The following is a 19,651-nucleotide window of genomic DNA, read 5'->3' on the forward strand; positions in this document are numbered from 1 at the left end:
ATATACTGATTTTTGGGCATCTTGAGCTGTTAATGAAAGGCATTTGCTACCCCAGAAATAGTAGTGAATTTAGTGAAGTAGTAAAACTTTTTTTAGTAATTGGAAAATTAGTATAAATGTTTTATTTATAAAAGCCAATCTTAATTTGAATAGAAATCATACAATTTAAAGTGTCAACTAAAAAATTATTTTTGTTTCAGATTCTGCAGAGTATTGCAAATCATGTCCTATTTACAAAGGAAGAACATATGAGGCCTTTTAATGACTTTGTTAAAAGCAACTTTGATTCAGCGAGGAGGTAAGACATCATTCCCCATCAGTTTGTCAACTTCATTATAACAATATAACAAAGCTCTTGACACTTTGTGAAACCATGGTTAAAACAGTGGGTTTTTTTAATGAAAAAAACACCAATATTTATCACAATAATTGATTTGGATTCACTTCATGAAGTGGTGTGTGAAAGGTTTTGCACTAAACATCATTTCCAGACTTCAAAGAAACATATGCAACCTCATTAACTGTTAGAACGAAGTCAGAACACCACCTCGTATTTTAGTCTTAAACTTTCAGCTTCCCACACAACCAGTGTACAAAATTAAAATCCACACTGTAGCCTGAATAAGGCATGAATTGAGAATTGTTGTTCTGACAAAGTTGCAGATAATTGGCAAGTTCAGTTCAAACGCATCAAAATTCCGCAAAGAGTGAGATGCCTAGTGTAGTGTACTTTCCACTCTGCCACAGGTTCTTCTTGGACATAGCATCTGACTCTCCACCCAGTGACTCGGTCAACCACAGTTTGTCCTTCATCAGTGATGGTAATGTGTTGGCCCTCCACCGCCTGCTGTGGAACAACCAGGAGAGAATTGGCCAGTATCTCTCCAGTAACAGGTCAGGACTACCCACTTGTGTTCCTAATTATCTTCTTTTTCCTAATGAAAAAAATTAATTATAAGAAATATTCCAGAGACCATAAAGCTGTAGGCAGGCGACCTTTTGACAAGATGGCGACCCTGCTGGCATACCTGGGACCCCCAGAACACAAACCGGTGGCTGACACTCACTGGTCTAGTCTCAATCTGACCAGCTCAAAGTTTGAGGAGTTCATGACCAGGTAGGATTGCTACCAACTGGTAATATCATATGTCTGTTACCTCACCGAATTTGTCTGCTTATGTACTTTCCATGACATTCATGTTTTTTTTTGTTTGTTTTGTTTTGTTTTTAAGTTTTAAAAGAGTAAGTCATATGTTCACAACATTCAAATGTGTATATTTTATTGATGGCAAATGTCCACCCTGTCATAACAACTCAAGTGCACAGTAAGCTAACCTGTACTTCGTGCAGATATCTCCTAATATAGTTTTACATTTTAAACAGAGCTGAATGTATTGCACAATTCACCACTTTTCACAGGGCTCCAGACTAACTTTTTCCACTTGCAGCACCTCTCGTTCTTAACTGAAAATTGTAGGAGCCTCTTTCCAAACTTTTGGCACTACACTTAAATTGACTTCAGTACAGCACTTTTCCATCTTATTTGTAATACTGGAGTTGCCCTGGTAACAACTTTAAGAAGTACCAAAACGTTATTTTTACTTTAAATTAAAAATAAATTAAACAAAAAAACTTAATTAATAAATAATTTAGTTACAGTTTACCATAACCAAACACTACATAAAGGCATTAAAAATGCCTCTGTTTATATCATAATGGTTCTCATACAGATATATAAAAGTTGATATATATGATACTTCAGTATCATTCACTGGGAACCATAAATTTTAGCAGCTGCCTTTCTTGCATAAGCAAAAGCAGACCTGGCACAAGCTGTACACCAATGTGAAAAAAGACGAACAGTTCTTTACTCTAAACAGCTTTCATTTAACAACAGTTAATCCAGGAATTAGATAAGTTTCATGCAAAATGTCAGACATTTTGTGGCAGAGCATTACTCCAGTACCAGTGATGAGTAAGCCTAAACCATCTCGATAAATCTCCAGAAAACAAATGGTGTCCTATCTGAAGTCTTCACCAGACTCATTCCATGTATCCAGTAAAGGCCCATGTGGGTTAAGGCCGGACAGCAGTTCCTCCAACTACTGTGTTTTCTCCATTGAAATGCATTTTGATTGAAGAAAAGTCCACTTTTACAACCAAATTAGGATTCACCTATTATCATATAAACAAGATGGATCGTCATGGAAACAGTAAATATTACCAACATGCGCACACACTGATGACTTCAATGTCGTGATTAGCTTGGCCCCTGGCACAACAGCTACTATGTACTGGAGGCTGTATTACATTGTGAATCCTTCCTTATGGTATCTGAAAATTGTCAATTTTGTGAAGATATTTCTGGCTGCAGTTTTTATCTAACTTCTCAGCAACAAGCTGACCGGTGGGAGGTGAGGTGTTTGTAGTAATGCTTCTGGAAAATCTCAGCAGCACTCTTCATGTGAATATTTTCCATTTGTTCCCTCCCAAATGTTTTGGTTTTGAGTCTGTCTGACGTGATTACTTTCTTTCCGGTTGTTCCACTGAAGCCCAAAATTGACAGCCTGTGGTTTCAGATATTTTTTACCAGACCCATGATAGATGGACTTTATCTTCCAAAAATGTTGTGCCCACACAAAAGTGCTGCCTTCCCTCATTGTAAAAAATTGCTCCTTTGTCTCTTCTTAAAGTCAAAATATATCTCCTCCTCCCCTCCATTATATTTGAGCAAGAAAGTATGCTGGTAAATATGGCATACTTTTCCAATCAGTGTATTAATCCATTATTGAGGTCTGTTCTTCGGAAGAAGTGCATGTCATGCTGTGGGGAAGCTACAGTGTAGGCTATAACGTTGGGTACACAGTTACAGTGGAGACCTTGGTGTGGATCTTACATTCAAGGAAAAGTTGCCTTTAAGACCCCTTTATTTATTTATTTTATTTAGAATTTTAAAAGGTTAAAAATGATCAATGCATTAGACGGAAGGTAACTGCTGCTGTGCAAAGAAATGTTTTCTAATGAATTAAAAAGTTGTGTTGGAAGGGCGTTGGGGATATTGGCCAGTTTATCACCATGCAGCTTTTAAGAATAATCCTCCTGTAAAACCGTCAGTGTTTATACACTTTGTCAGATGAATGGTGAGACTGATTGTGGTTTGTTCCACAGGCACCAGGTCCATGAAAAGGAGGAGTTCAAAGCCTTAAAGACACTAAACATTTTCTACCAGGCAGGAACCTCCAAGACAGGCAATCCAGTCTTCTACTATGTGGCCCGCAGGTAGGACTATACATCTCATGACCATTTTAAGCTTACATTTGCAGGAGTTTTTTCTGTCAAGTTATTGCCTGCTATATTGAGGGTTTTCATAATATGAAAACTGTGCTTAATTGTAAGTATGGATTTATCTGTAACAATGCTTTGGAAATTGAAATTTCTGTCTAGTCTGAAGAACTCTCTGATAGAACATCAATGGACAGAATAAGCATTGTGGAGAATGGCTGCTACCTATGTGATGAACATATGTTGCTTTGCTTGCCAAGCCAATTACCACAGTTAGGTTGTTTTGATTTGAAGGAGGACTGAGGTGTGCAGGCATGACGAATGTGTGAAGAGTGGCATGAAGCAGGGTCAGCTACAGTTTAATGTGTGTCTGCTAGGGGTGGGCGATATGGCAAAAATATCACATCACTTTTTAAAAATCATGGTTTCGATCACGATTTCCATTTTATTTAAATTGAGAAGTTGGGCAGCTCGTACCGCGGGTCAGCTACTTGAAGCAGGCGTTTGAACCTCTCGTTTTCTACCGTCTTGAACGGTATCATATCTTTTGCAAAATGAAAGGTAACTGCTTCTGTTACCTCTTTCTATCACTTGCTTGACTTGTCACACAGAGTGCCTTTGTCAAATGCCTGTGTTAATGTGGTCTGTTTTGGTCTTAGCTAGCTGCTTCCTCCCTGTGGTGCCGGTGCCACCGGGCCCCTCGCTGTTTGGCTCTCAGCATACTGTCTGGGATGCTTCCTCTTCAAGTGTTTGAAAAGGTTCGTCGTGTTGCCACCCGACCTGCAAACCGTTTCTGTGCAAACTTTGCAAATTACATTTGCTTGCGCTTGATCAGTTGCAGAAAATCCAAACCAATTCCATATAATGGAGGTGGAATTTTTTGTAGCGACCAACTCCTCTGTTTGGCTTTCAGCCATGGCTCTCCATGCAGCTACTGCTACACACACAAACAAGGAGGCGGGTAAGAAAGCGCGTCACTGCCCGTAATTCGCTGTGATTGGTCGGTCAGGTTGACGACGTAATACGTCTGGTGCATCGGTGCATCAGCATAGAACTGCAATTTATAGAATTTGCCCTAAACGATCCCACGATCTCTGCAGTTTGACTGATCGTCTTCACATTGTAATTCACTCTGTGTCTGCATAAGTATACTTTACGCAACACCCTTCTCCTGATGTTTTCAGGGAGAGACATAGAAGCAGCAAAGCACACACAGGACATCTTCATGAGACAGTCTGTTGTTTCAGAAATTCTGTCTCACTGGTTTTACATGTAAATACAATATAGCCAAAGTCGCAGCATAGCCCTGGTCCATAACGTATTTGTTTGTTGACCTTGTCAATTCATAGAAATTTTCAAGGATTTTCCCAGAGCATGGAAAATGGCCTGTGGCTGCAGGTTAACATGTCTTAGCCATTATTTTACATATAAATGTGTGTGAAAACACAACTGTAGGTTTCAACTTATGTGCATTTTAGTTTCATCATCAGAGTAACTGTCCAGAGCAGGCATTGTAGAAATAGCTTGTCTAGTATTTATTGGAATATTCCCGCAGTTATAGGTGGAGCTTCCGCTGTATTTAAAAGATGTCTCCTCCTTATTTCAAGCGGGGAAAGTGTCGCAGTTTGACCAATTGGCTGACAGTCTGTTGCAGACAAAGACAAATATACAGAGCAGTCACCATATAACCCACGAATCAGCTGGTGCAATTCAGTAGGCACCCACTCTGCATCTCCTTATTGGGGTAGACGCTTGACCAGGTCTAAAGTGGGGGCCCAGAATAACTTACCCTGCAGAAGAGAAGTTTCTCTGTGCGTCTCGTCTCAACATAGATACAGATTTCCTTCTGCAGTGACTGTGACTTAACGTAGGTATCGAAAATGAATGGGTGGATGATATTATTACTAATGTGATTTTTTTATATATATATATATATATATATATATATATATATATATATGGGAATCTATCACAAATGCACTCAATTAAATTTTTCACATCGAAACACTCTACATCTCAACATGTCTGTCATGATAGATGTATTATGATATGATACATTTCTAATGTGATTAACATCTTAGATCACTTGAGGGCTCTTTATATATTTGTGAATGGTGAGTTCATGAGTAGCCAAAGAGCAACATGTTTATTTTTATTAATCTTTATTTGCAAATTGGTTTAAGTGAATCGGAGCAAAGCATTAAACTGATGGACTGTTGCATCAGTTTAATACCATTTGCAAAAAATGTAGACCCATGCTGCCCCAGCTGTTCTGTTCAGTTTAGCAAACACACATTGTTTCCAAAGTAAGGCTCTCTCTTCCTTTTTCCTTAACTTTTGCACCACTGCCTTACTGTCTTTGTTTGCACAATTCCAAGTCCAAACTGCTCATGTTGTCTTAAAGTTCTCAGATTTGGATAAACAGCCATAGAATCCCAAACATTGAAGTTTTATGACCATATTCCAACTTTTTTTATCAGCTTAGTTACAGTGAAAGAGTGGTCCAGACTGAGTCTATCATTTTTTCTTTTTGGCTAAATGCTGCTAAATTCTTCCAAGGAAAGCCATCCAACGTGCCCCGGACCAGAGCCTCTGCTCCATTCTAAATGCCACTGCGGTGGGTATCGCAGCAGGAGCCATGCAGCTGGGGCAGTCTTAACCAGGTTGTCTTGCTTTGCATTGTTGAAAAAAATACATCTGATCAGCTTTTGGAGAATGTCTTTGTAAGGAAACCAAAACTATTGTTGCCTCTGTTAAAACTTCTGATGAGACTTCTTCCTGGGTCTTTACAAAGAAAATAATCTATTTCTTGTACTTTGATACAACTGAACTTCTTTTCTGGTGCATATTATCAGAAAAAGTACATTATCTGTGAAATAACAATGGATTAAATCCTACTGGCACACTTCAGTTTTTTTCTTTAATTTTTCTATTTGAAGTAGAATAACTATGTAATGCATTTGCTGCTAAAGGTAATCTGGTGTGATACATTGTCAGCACTTGAGCCGTTTGTTATCTAGGTTTTTACAAACGGCTGTTTTTCATTATCACTCACACATACAGTCATTCAACACTTCTTATTCTATACATGCAGGGCTTTTTCTATCATACTTGCACTCACGTTGGTGCCCAAAGTTCAAGATATTGTACATCCAGTAAATGTTTTTCAGAAGGTGGTGAATGTTGTGGTCATGACTGCAATTGTCAGGGTGACAGTTTGAATCTTAACCAGAACTGCGTGACTTTTGTTGTCTGAGTTGGCTATCTTGGGCTTTTTTGTTGAAGATTGTGGGCCCGTTGTTGTGCTTGTATGTGGGGAAAACTTTTGAAAATTTGTAGAGGAAGTCCAGACCAACAGTACATGGTCTCCAGATGCAGTCACACCTCTTTTGCCTTGATAAATGTCGGTTTCATACAGTGCAGGTTTTGCCTGGTAGCTTGACGTGACTACCACAGTCCTTGCAGGCGATTGACCATCAGGCCCTCTAGCTTTGCTGTTAACCCAGAGTGGTGGCTCTGTAAACAGAGCAGAGTGCCATTCCCTTCCTGTTGTTGTCAGGTGAATTTTTCCACAGATTGGGGTTGTATAGCAAGGGCACCCTAAGACGGCTGCTTGGGTTTTCTCTGCCCATTTAAGCAGCCTTGTTATGTTTTCTTCTTCTTCACAAGCCCAAGGGTTATCTCCAAGAGTTATCATCTCCAGCCCTGTCAGCTTATCAAAAATACCCTCTGATAACCAGGAGAAGCGGTTAGCATGCAAATAAAGCTTCACCAATCTCGGAAGTCGATCCAGTGATCCAGGTAGGATCTGCACCAGATAGTTATGTGATAAATCAATGCTCTCCAGGTTATGAGGCATATTTGTTGGCACTGTCCAAAACCTATTATGACTGAGGTTGAGAAATTTGAGACTCAGCAGTGTGTTATTGATGAAGACCACTCTCTCCAGCTCATTGTCTGACAAATCCAGTACTTTCAGGTTCCAGTGGTAAGCTGTGTCATTCTTGTCCAGTGAACGTAGATGATTACCCACTATTCGGATGTCCCACAGAGACCGGGGCAAGGAAGGAGGCAGACTCATCAGACGGTTGTAGGAGAGGTCCAGGGTTCGCAGGTGGGCATAGTGACTAAGTTGGCTGTCAAGACCCTGTAAACTGTCAGAGGAGAGTCTTTTTACTTGGTGGCAACGCATTTTTAAAAGTTTAGTCCTACATACAGTTACCTTCCCAACACAATGTCTTGTTATGAGTCAGAATTGCTGGCTTGCAAGTAGACACTGTGTGGCCTTGATGAAAAATTACTAGGAAAAGGTGCCCATCTATACCTTTAATTTCTGTTAGCACTGTGACAAGGGAGAATGTAGTCATTTTAAACTTTTTTTGTTTGTTTTTGGGACGTGGGGACACCAGCTAGAACAAGTTGATGAAATCCTGTCCCATTCTCATATCATGTTTAATCACATTGATCTGAGTGCTAATTTATGGTCCAGTAACTCCCCCACCCTCCTAGGGAACAAGCCTATAACTACAACAAAGTGACGAGATGCCAATACACTGATCTTGTAGTTTCTAAAAGTCAACTTTCTGTGATAATGAGGCTAGTTTATCATTTTTGACTCGAGGGCAGCCATTAGCCCCACATAGCAGTGCTGACAGTTAACAGCTGACAGTCATTTGTATTTGTCACTTTTATTTGCATTCAGATAACATGGACCAATCTCATCTCTTTTTGTCTGAGCCTCCATGTGAGAAATTATAGAAGGTAAATGTTCTGTAAGGCCAAAGTCTATGCGGTTTTATTTGGGGTTATTTGTGGGTTTCAGTCGGCACGATTGCATGCACAATTGAGTCGAACTACGGTTACAGCTTGACTGCCATTTTGATGGACCATCAAACTGGTCCCAGTATACTTTCACAAGAGCAGAATGAAGTTACTTTCATAACCTACTTGCGTTCAAGAATCAAGAATTTCTCTCGGTTGTCATTTTCTCTGAGGGAGATAATCATATGTATAACTATAGCCAAATTCAGTGCAAGGACCTTGTCCTTAAGTTACTTGAGTTGTGATTCTGTTTGATTACGCTGTGGTTATAAAATCAGGATTTTTTTCAGAGCAGAATGGCAATATGTGAACCATACACCTATGTGCCTCTGAGTCGTTTTCAAGTGCACAAACCGTTGTTATGCACACTCTCAAGCCTGAAACTGCCCTACATTGCCCAGGGACTCCGATACAGTAGTTCACAGCTTTGGTTTCCAGCCCTCACAATTTTTGTCATGTTTGATTGATGGCATCTTTGTGGCCTCTTCAACATGACAAAAAAGTCACAAGAGCGACAAAAAAAGACCAAATGCTCTACTGTATGTATTTTTCATAGGCTGATTTCTAATCACACTATCTGACAGGTTTAGCCGTCTTGACAAAAGAATCAGAAAAACGTATGAATGAGAGCAGGTTTATTAGGAATTTGGATGTATTAATATATACTTACACTAATTGTTTTTACAGAATCTAGCAAAAGATGGTACAGTTTCATAGCTTTCGATTAGACTAATACATTTTTATTTATTCCATCGAATGCTCCAGCAAACTCAATCTTTTTCTTTTTTTTCATGTAAGCAGGCTTGGTGTGTTGCAAAATAACACTTTCACATGTGGACAGGGGGAGCCAGGTGCCAAGTCATACCTTTAGATTGCTCTTACTCCTGAACTACAGCTGCAATGTTGCTCTTTGTAGCCTCTGTTACCTCTTGCACAAAAATCAAGTAATTATCTAAGAGATAACCTGTAAAAAATATTGCAATGCAGAGCTGCAGCTGCTTACCTATTAAAAGACAAGTTGAGAAAGCGGATGTTGTGCTGCAGACCAGGCAGTAGCTTGGTTAGGCCTCTTGAAGAGCAGTCCACAACTCTGTGACCCCCACTGCAAGAGCACACAGAAGGACAGATCGACAGCACCCAATCTCCCAGAGGCCCACACAGCAGCAGCAGGAGCAGAGAAGCAGAGCACGTAGACATGGTCATGGCTCTAGAGATTGAGACAAGGGGTGCATAGGTTAGGCATTTGGACAATATATTTTTACAGCTTTGTGGGAGAATGCATTGTATTCTTTCATCATGCAGAAAACAAAACTGAAACTACACATTTGTTCATGGCTTGGTCGTGTTGGCTGCTCTGTCCATCACATTGGTCCAGACAGATATTGCAAAAAGGTAGATTGATTTGTAAGGAGGAAAACAGTTCCCTGTGTTTTTTTGTTTTTTTTCAGGAAATATCTCAACATGTACTTGATGGTTGGGCTAAATTCCTTGCTTCCATGGCAGTGAATCATGATAACCAGTCACAGTGATTGCTGTTGACAAATTTGAGAAAAACCAACAACATTCACAACAGTCACTGCTATCTAGTGTAATTAGTAGGCGATGTTTACCATCATTGAACTCCAGCCTTTCTTAGAAAGTATTAGTATTTTTTCTTGCTTTTGTATTTTGTTCCTTGGTAATGGCTCTGTTGGGAGTAACAGTAATGCTAATACTTTTTCATGCCTACAGGTACTTTTGACTTTGGCCTGAAAGTCAGCATTCTCAACATTTTTGGTTGCTTGCATTTATGATGGTCTTGTACCCCCTCCCTCATTGATGAACAAAAAAGTTGCCTCTCTAAGACGATTGCCGATGTCTTTCTTCCTTAGCATTATGTTTACGCACACTTGAATGCTTCTGACCAGCAAACTGCCAAAACATCAGTTATTATAGAGGTGGTAACACTTGCTGATGAAAAGTGCCTTTGGTTAGCAGTGTCTGGGTGCTATAAATGAACTGAGACATGATTTCACAGGTTAGTCCTACGATATGTACATACAAACAAAATCCAGAAGGTTAGTGTGCAGGGTAATTACTTACAAAGACAGCTGTAGAGCTCACAGGATTTTCAAAACCTGCTGTATTAGGGAAAACAGTGACCAGTTAACCTGCAGTCAACAAGACATGCCAACTTTACATTCTCCCTCGGGTCTCTGCTTTCTCCCACTGTCTGTGAACATGCATGTTAGATGAATTGATAAAGTTATGAGTGTACGTGTGCATGGTTGGTTATATCTCCTCTGATGGACTGACAACTTTCTAAGATGTACGCCATCTCTCACCCAGTGACTGCTGGGATAAGCTTCGTCATGCCGTAATCTTTAACAGGATAACTGGTATAGCAAATGTATGGATGGATGGATGGATGGATATTCCTAATAGAGATTCTTTAGATTTAGTCTACCCTGTGGCTCAGCCACTTCTTATTTGGAACCTCCTGATGCATTTCTAAGTCATCCCGAGTGTTAACAATCTTGAAGTTTTGCCAGTGGGACTATAGCACAGAGGACTGCAGTACTGTATATTTAGGGCAATACACTATGTGTCAGCAAATGCAGACATTTTAATCTGAAAAAGAGATTTTTGTGTTCCGGGACAAAAGACTTTGAGACATGACAGCCCCCTTGAAATGTGCTTTAGAAATGTCATTACAGCATTTAATGATTTGCTTGATGAGGGTACACTCTGCTGTGCACCTGCCTTACTTGTACATCACTGGTTTCCTCTATGTATTTTTGTTTGAAGCTGTATTATTACTTTTCTCCCTGATTCCATGGTATATTCCAAATAAACATCTGCACATTATGGAGCAGCACATTTTAATAGTTATCTGCATCAATGGTATTCAGAAACAAATGGCTCTCTGCTCATGAGCATGTGTCTCTCCTTTTCAGGTCACTCACCTCATTATTCTAGTGTTGGTGTGTCATCTTTCCTTTTTCCTGTCGTCGTATCCTCTAGCTCCAGATGGCTTTTGGTGGATAAGGGTATTTTTTTGTCTGTTGTGGGTGTCATTGTGTGGATCAGTTCATGTTGCCTGTTAGTCGTCGTCGTGCTCACTGCTCTGCAGGCATGTGATGCAGCTGAGCGCCAGGTTAAGAGAAGGAGAGATGCATAGTGGAGAAGCAGTGAGAGAGAAAGAGGGAGAATTGCAGCAGCAAGCCTGCTCAGTCTGCTTCTGATGAGGCAAGCAAGATCTGAAGGTGTGTGTATGTGTGTACTTACAGAAGCAGCTTTTTCATACAGCGCACTGCATTTATTACTTTTCTATATAATTTCTTGTCAAATGTACCACAGAGATCAATCTATTGTCACTTTTCCCACTTAGAATCAATTTGAAAAATAAAAAGAACTAAAATCGGCTGCAGTTAAAGTTAAAGACCAGCCAGCATCTTGTTATGGTAGGCTGTGTAGAAGGTGAAGAAATGGGGATTTCTGCAAAGCTGATGGAAACCAAAGATGGATAAAAGAATGTGGTCACAAACACGACAGACATGTCCTTTTGTATGCTTGTCATATAAAGGGACATCGCTTAAATGTTTAATTTGTTACAAAAAACAAAGACCTGTGATTAAAACAGGTTATTATAGCATATTTCAGTTAATATCTAATCGCTTCGCATAATGAATGAATTTTTCTTATCTTGGAATTAATTACTTATATCGATTAGCGCTGCAGGCTGGAGAACAGCCATATTACTAACATAACATACAAGTCAAATTTGCCCATCTGTAGGAAAATCCTTCCCTGTAAATGGGTGGTGTGTTATGTAACTTGTGTGAGTTGGAATTTCTGTACCTACCTCTGAACATATTTTGTGTGAATTACGAGGAGGAACAGCGGCAGGTTAACGAGGAAAGTCTTTTGTGCCTGTGAGGCACAACTGATGTGTGAAAAAGGCTGCTTTCTGCTATCTGCTCTTGCTCTCTATCCCTGCAGAAAACTGTAAGCTTAGGTGTGAGTGTGTGCATGTGGGAAGGTAAACAGCAGGAGGACCTGGTTTGCTGTCAAATCATTGCATTCGTATTGAACCTCTCAATCTCATATTTATTCTGATTTAGCTAATAATCTCAGAAGTGATTGGTGCAGTTTGTTATGCACTTATGTATCTTTTGCAAGACTTTCACATGCTGTAGTGCAGAAAAGAAAGTACTCAATTATGTACAGTCCATGTCACTGCCCATCACAGCAAACAAAAACTGTGCAGTAATCACATAAAGTGGATTTTTGAAATGCAAGTAAATACATGCTGCTGAAAACCTTTCAAAAAATTTGAAGACGATGTCTATGCAGTGAATTCAGCTGTACTTATATTTACCATAATCTGCCACAGCGAAGGTTAGAAGCAGCAGAATGACACAATACATAGTGCCGGACACACTTCAGTCAGCAGCATTTGTTGTGGGACCAGGACGGTGGTCCAGTTAAATGGCACAGGCCAGCGTGACTCAATTGTGCCTACAACCATACTGAATGGTAGCTGTACGCAGTGGTTAGACTTAGCACGACACCGCACCTTCTAACACACACACACACACACACACAGATGTATTACATTGGCCCCTCCCTATTTGTACACACATACCAGATCAATAATCAATTCTGCACAGCAGAAATGCTGGTTGGGTCATACTGTCATCATCTGGATTTGTCAATTTGTAGACTTTTTATATATATTAGTATTTCTTTTAAGTTTTTAGCACTCTTTTTCTTTTCTTTAAAGCATTTTGTAAGACAGTCCCTCACTGCCCCTCTCTGCTTCAGGCACAAATATAAAGACTTATTTGAATCTGTGATCATAAACTCACATTTCAGAGGCAGCTGATTTGACCAAGTAAATGTGGCGGCTGACAAATGGACTGCAGTCTGTTCAGCGAGTGTTAGACTATACAAGGAGCAGCACGATGGCGGAGGACAACGTGTATGTGAGTGAAAATCATTGTCACAATATCACTAGACTAATATAAAGTGGATGGCAAAGTATTTCATCAACTTACCTCTGGAGTGAGCACTGCTCAGTTTGAGTGAGTTCCCCTTGTTAAGTTGGCAAAACTAATAAAAGAACAGTATGTATCATATTTTATCGTTGCATTTATTAATTCTTTGAGTGTATCAAACATTCAAGTTCTCTACAAGTAACATTCTGTTTGCTCTGAACGTTTTGTTGTTTTGCTCTCCATAGCCTTCTGTTGGTAAGATTCTTTCTCTTTTATAAAGACGCTGACAGTCAGCAGGAGTTGCTGTTAGGTGCTAAAAAGTGCTGAGGATGATGCTATGATTGATTGTCCTTTAGCAAGTGAATTCTGTTTTATGACGATGATGCCAACACATTTACTGCACATTGGAGAGGCGAAAATCTCTTCTTCTGGCAAACTGTCATCTGAATGTGGAATATGTAGATATGTGCTTCTCATATGAATGCTAGAAATATCTATATACTTAGGAAAACATTTTGTTTGGAAAGTTAAAGGCTCAGTTCAAACTTCAGGGTTTTTTATTTGTCACTTATTCTCAACTTAAAACACAACGCATAATTTGCCATGTGTATGAAACTGCATGAGATCTGGGCTTCATCTATAAAAGGGTGAATAGGATCCATATATACACAAAGTGAATGTTGTATTTCTTTTTTTTGCAAAAAGAAAAAAAGAAAAGAAATGCATGAACAAAAGTAAAAAGCATGCACCATAAAATGATTAAATTAAAAATAGCTCTTTGAGGGAACTGACTGCAAAGTTCCCTTTCGCAGTCTACCTGAAAATATGCACTTGTGGATGAGACTGATACTATCTGCAGGCCAACTTTTACATAAGTGGTCAGAGTAATGCACTTCATGAATGTGGATGTGTTTTAATTCTCCTTCATATCTGTATCGCCTGATCCTGAACCATGACAACAACTGATAGGAATGAGAAAATGAGTTGATCTGACAGAGACATGGAGATGTTTACATCATGGAGATATAGTGGTACCTGGACCCCTTATATAATTAACGTTATCTTCTAACATCACATGTGCATTCATCATGCTTCCTGTTGATAAATTCCCCATAAGAGGCTGCAATGGTGAGTCCAACTACTCTTTTCTCCACAACATACGCAACGATGATTCATCAGTATTCATTTTTAAGGCAATTGGCCCGATTGGAGTAAACAAAGTGATCACTACAGCGGAATCCATCAGCCTGAGATGTCATTCTAAAAGGGAAGTTAAACAGGTGAACACGTTTGCTTGTTTAGGCTTTGCTTGAGTTTTGTTAAATTCGTTAGGACCCATGAGGATATGAAGTGTAAGGATTATGAGAGAGCAGTCACTGGATTATCTCTAGACTTTGCCACTTTAAAAAGTCAATATGTGCAGGTGCAGATTTGGTGTGTGAGATGATTGGAAATGACATTGTGTGTCGTGTGTGTGAAAGTTTGTCTGCACTGCAGATTGTGCAGATTGATTTTACATTAAAAAATCTATGAAGCTGGTCTTTCAATCCTAATAGATGGTCTTCTGAAGCTAATAATTTCATCAGTTATCCTTTTAAACATATTTCAGATGAAAAGGACTCACTGTTTTCGTGTCTGTCTGGAAGAAATTGGACAGGCTTTCCTGAATATTGTCACATCTTGCATCATCCTGAAATTCAAGAGCTGCATCTTCACATCTGACCAGTGTCAATCCAGCTTTTTCTCCACACATTAGACTTTGAATGGTTTGGTGATGAGAATGCGCTGACAAAATACTAAAAATTCATGATTTTGGTTTTCTTCTGTGATTAAGAACTAAAGGTTTTTCATGGAATACCTAGAGTTTTCCAAATAATCCGCATTGTTATTTACAGCCAGACTCCAGTTTTGACATGCGTGTTTTATAATCTGATATTTATCAAATGGCTGTGTGGCGTAAACTGTCATCGGGGGGTGGGGCGAGCTGTTTGATCATGTCAATCAAACGGGAACGCGGAAATATGGTCGGGAAGGGAGGAAAGCACGACTCGTACAACTAAGAAAAGAAAATGTAGCTACAACAAAGACGGGGAAATATCTACCCTGCAGCGCAAGGCGAGTCTGGTAAAGTTTTGTGTGAAGTTTGCTTGAGTCATTTTTCTGTTTCACACAGAGGTGAATACGACGTGAAACGACACAGACTAGCATGATAATTGAAAGAACAATTGTAGTCCTGACTGTCTATTCTGTGTAATTGTACACTATCAGGTGTGTTAACTTGAGAGTCACTGTAAAATGATATGAAAGCTCCATGCTAACTATGTTTTCTTACGTGAGAGAACTTGGGAAAGTTGCATTTAAATAAGATATATTTGTTAAGTTTTTATTTGCAGTTTGTTATTTTTAATGAATCAACCAGATGGCATAGTATAGTAATGTTACAAGTTAAGGGGCAGAATAGAGATGTTTATTTTTTTTTTTAGACTACCTTGATGCATTGGCATTGTACCACATTGTCCCACACAAACAGTCTTTGTCCCACATGTGGTGAATTAGAATGTGGTCACCCTAGTCTCTTATCTTGTTCACTGTACAACCCATGCTATTGTGCAGAGAGTGAATGAGTAAGGGACACAGACGAATGAAAATCACATTTTAATATTCACGTAGACTGAATTCCAGAATAAATTTGAATCATGTTTTTATTTATATTTCCACCTTGAAGTTTTTTTATCATCACATCACTTACATGAAGTAAGATGTTGAGAGTTAAAACATAGCCTTTTATATTTACAGCAAGAAAATTTACCAAGTTCCACTGTGAACACCCAGTGTTAAAATAAAAAGTGAGAAGGAAGTATGAATAGTCATCAATCAGTAGAGTTACACTGAAGAGCTATTTTACATGACAAAATGAAAATGATATATTATACATATACATACATATACTATATTATGGGTCTGCTGTTACATGGTAAGACAATTAACTTTCTGAAAAGGGTCAGAAAACTTTTGTTTTCTTCTACTGTATAATAGACTTTAGTCTTGTAGTACTGCTTGTCAAATTTTCAGAGTCCTTGATTATTATGTCTCATAATTTCCTCAAGCAAAGACTAGTTGATCAATTTCCTGTTCCTGTCACTTCAGTATTGCCTAACACCAGTGCAAGTAAAATCATTGAGATTGAACATCTGCTCGATCTATTGGATGGTTTAGAAATTTGTTAAAGGTTGCACAAGGTCATCGTTTATGTTTTTCCTTGCTCTTTTTCCTGTGCTCCAGATTCATTGAAGAGATTCACAGAATTATCTTGTGGCTGGTTAGCTGCTTCTGAATTATTTGTGGCCAGAATGTTTTTGGTTTCCAAAGGTGTCTCTGAGACACGGTTTTCAACTGTGTCTACTGCTTCATCTACATTTTTAATTTCTGGAATCACTATAGATGACCCATTGTTTACTTGTCCATCTTTTCCAAATGTGTTCCCTTGTTTTTTGCCTCCGAACGTAGCACTTGGAGTCATGTCTTGTAACTCTTCATCCATTTCTGGAAGCAGGGACAGTCTTTTAGACAGTCTCTGTGGCAGAAAGCTTGAAAGAGAAATTCGGTTAGAAGACCTAAGCGTGACTTGGCCATTATCATCTTCACCCACCAGAAATGGTGTAGGACCAGCCCAGTCAGTAGTTGTTATCTGCTGCTTCTGAAACCTCCATTTCTTTATGTAAATTACTAGGAAGCCTATCATCATTAGTGCCAGGGCTCCGCCTATTAGCCCTGCCACTACTTTGCCGTCGTTAGTTCCCTTTTTGGAGTCCTGTTTTTTCTTTGAGTTGGTGATGTGGAAGACTGGGCTTACAGTAGTTGTGTGTGGGCCTGTGGACCCTACAGCATTACCACTTGTAACTGGATGTGTACTTGTAGACTTGCTGTCTTCGAGCTTGAACGGTGTGGAGGCTGCAGAGATTGGGATTGTCGACTGCGATTGAAGTGTAGTCGAGGAAATTATTTCTTTCCTGTTGAATTTAATGGCTGATGTCTTCCCTGTGTCTATGGTTTGGGTGGAGGTGCTTCTCACTGGAGGTACTGTTGAAGGTTTGGTTGGTTTGCCAGCTTGAATGGTTGCAACCACTGTTCTAGGTGTCATACCTTTGGATTTCTCTTCTGTTGTGCTTGTTGAGCTGTTTGAATCATGCCATATGGAAGTGATTGGAGTTGCTGCTGTTTGAGTATTCACCGTAAAAGTTGTCAGAGACGCTGTATGGGTTGTTTGCAGTGACGAACTCCTGCTGGTTTTTCCCTCCGGTGGATTTACATCATCTATGGTTGATGGTGTGCTGTCAATACCTGGGGTCTCTGAGGGTTTATGTAAGATTGACGTCTCCTGTGTCATCAGCTGGCTGTGATTGAAATTCTTTTGGGTTGCCTCACTCGCCATCACATTAGCAAGGTTGTTGTGCAGACCAGATGTTACTGTGTTGCTTGCCGTCAGTGGCAAGAACCATATGAAAATTAGGCTTACGAAATCACTTGTCATTGTCTTCCTCTGTCTTCAGGCTAGTTGCTGTGTCTTCGTTGCTAGAATAGAGGAAGTTTTGGTCAGAGATGCATAGAATACAGTCTGAAGCAAGTGCCATCTGATGAGGAAATGAAGGAGGAAGTGACTTTAAGTAAAAATGGTTCTGTTCCTCTGATAATGCATTGTCATTTCTCAAAAAGCACGCATTTTAGGTCTTTAAAAGTAGCCCTGCAGTTAACAGTCTAATCAGATTTATTGTAATTTATCCAGTAGTCTCTAGTTTTACATAGTCACTTCAGCCATAAATGAACAGAGAATAACCCAAGGCTTCTGGCTACAAGTGTGAGGAAAGTAAACGCACATCTTTTTAAAACATTTTTTTTTTAGTAATAATAAAATGTTAGCAAACATTTTGTAACTGCTTGTACTGAAACAAAAACCTGGTGGACAAAACCCCAGAGGGTTTACTAAAGAGTAATATTTTCTCAACATCTTCCTGTTTATTGTTTCTCAGTTACAAATTGCTCCAAGACTGTTTAGTTGTTACTTAGATTTGCTATCCTTGGTTAACTTTTTTCGCATCAGCATTAGCTCAAGGCACTTGACTTAAGTGATACTTAAAATGCACTTACCGATACACTTTACAGGAGTAAGCTCACGTTCCTGGATGTATTATAAGTTGGATAGTAGTAAGATATTCAGCTGCTGCCTGTTGTAAAATGTCTTCTTAATGAAAGCAATATCAAGGGCAGGAACAGCTCCACTCTACTGAAATGTTTCTTGACTGTTTCTTGCCTTAACTGACAGGAAGACATGTGAAACCAATGCTTTCCGGATGGCAGCGCTAAATTTAGTAGTTCATGTTTTACACCAAACTGCAGAACTGTTAAATGTGTAATTGAATTGGCATATTTAAAATTTCTCTGTTTAGTAATATGGTACTAAAGGTTTTCATAACAAAAAAAGATTAAATTAAAAAAGAAAATTAAACTTTACTGTACACACCAGTGTCGCACCATGCATATATTATGGGAGGGCTTTATTCTTTGTCACACACAGTTGTGCATAGTACAGTAGTTAGCATAGTTAGAGTACCAGAATAGCCATAATCAAATAAACTTTGAATTATCAAAGAACAATTAAAGGAGAAACTAAAAATATAGTCCAATTGGTTGGTTAAATAGTTCAGTTTAAGTTTAAGATACATCAAAAATCAGTTGTGTCAGCACAAACTTTGGGGAGGGTTATATGTTAAAATAAGATGTTTGTTTTAAAGTTAAACAGTATGTTCTGCACACTGGGATGGGATTTTCAGCAATCGGTCAGAGTGCATGGGTGGCCAGCTCTAGGAAGAGTCCTGGTGGTTGCAAACTTCTTTCATTTATGGATGATGGAGGCCACTGTGCTCATTGGGATCTTCAATGCTGCAGCAATTTTTCTGTAGCCGTCCCCATATCTTAGGCTACATTCACACTGCAGTTGCAAATGACCTGAATCCGATTTTTTTTTTTTTTTTTCCACTTTTTTTTTCAGATATGTGACGCATATCTGATTTGCTTGTGAGCAAATTTGTGTGAACAGCGCAAGTCGTGTTGAATCTGATATTTTATCAGGCCAAAATGTGTTTTAAATGTGGTACTGAATGGTATACGTATCTGATTTTTATTTTTTTTTTTATTATTTTTTTTTTTTAATGTGACTGCAATCTGAACAGCCAGGTCGCATTTAATGCGACTTTGACACCATAGTGACCCACGCTGCACTGTTTTGTAAATGAATGACAAAGTTCATTGAAAAAAGAAAATAAAGCGTGCCACAGGCAGGGACAGGCGGGAGCCAGGAACACAATCAAAACAAACATGGATGACTGCAGTGAAGCAGTCGGCTAGCAGAGGGATAGGGAAGTTTTTGACCTCATTAGTATTTGGGGTGACACTTCGGTGCAAGCTAGACTTGAAGGGTCTTTTCGTAACCGATCTGTTTTCGAAGTCATGCACAATGGCGCAAACGGAGGACTTAGCGATGCCAAACAGGTGGGCCAAGGTGCGGTTACCCA

General features: G+C 39.3%; 3 protein-coding genes across 5 annotated transcripts in view; 1 reads left to right on the top strand and 2 right to left on the bottom strand.

Moving 5' to 3' along the window:
• Positions 1-19,651, top strand: part of nf1a (neurofibromin 1a) — a 105,183-nt gene that overhangs the window by 57,861 nt on the left and 27,671 nt on the right. For all 3 annotated transcript variants that reach the window (XM_072393136.1, XM_072393138.1, XM_072393137.1), the window contains 4 exons: positions 201-298; positions 748-894; positions 971-1,117; positions 3,169-3,279. In XM_072393136.1, the coding sequence (XP_072249237.1) occupies positions 201-298; positions 748-894; positions 971-1,117; positions 3,169-3,279 (503 nt within the window). The remainder of the gene's footprint in view (positions 1-200; positions 299-747; positions 895-970; positions 1,118-3,168; positions 3,280-19,651) is intronic.
• LOC140313812 (oligodendrocyte-myelin glycoprotein-like) lies at positions 5,508-11,321 on the bottom strand. The gene is made up of 3 exons (XM_072391786.1): positions 11,049-11,321; positions 9,107-9,310; positions 5,508-7,436 (listed from the first exon to the last, which is right to left on the bottom strand). Exons 1-3 carry the CDS (start codon positions 11,051-11,053, stop codon positions 6,449-6,451), a joined length of 1,197 nt encoding a protein of 398 aa, XP_072247887.1. The 5' UTR covers positions 11,054-11,321; the 3' UTR covers positions 5,508-6,448.
• Positions 15,891-17,613, bottom strand: LOC140313813 (uncharacterized). Its single transcript, XM_072391787.1, has one exon. The coding sequence runs from the start codon at positions 17,611-17,613 to the stop codon at positions 16,330-16,332; it is 1,284 nt and encodes a 427-aa protein (XP_072247888.1). The 3' UTR covers positions 15,891-16,329.

Source organism: Leuresthes tenuis, unplaced genomic scaffold (genome assembly GCF_036924035.1).
Source record: "Leuresthes tenuis unplaced genomic scaffold, fLeuTen1.0.hap1 SCAF_9, whole genome shotgun sequence".
Classification (NCBI taxonomy): Eukaryota; Metazoa; Chordata; class Actinopteri; order Atheriniformes; family Atherinopsidae; genus Leuresthes; species Leuresthes tenuis.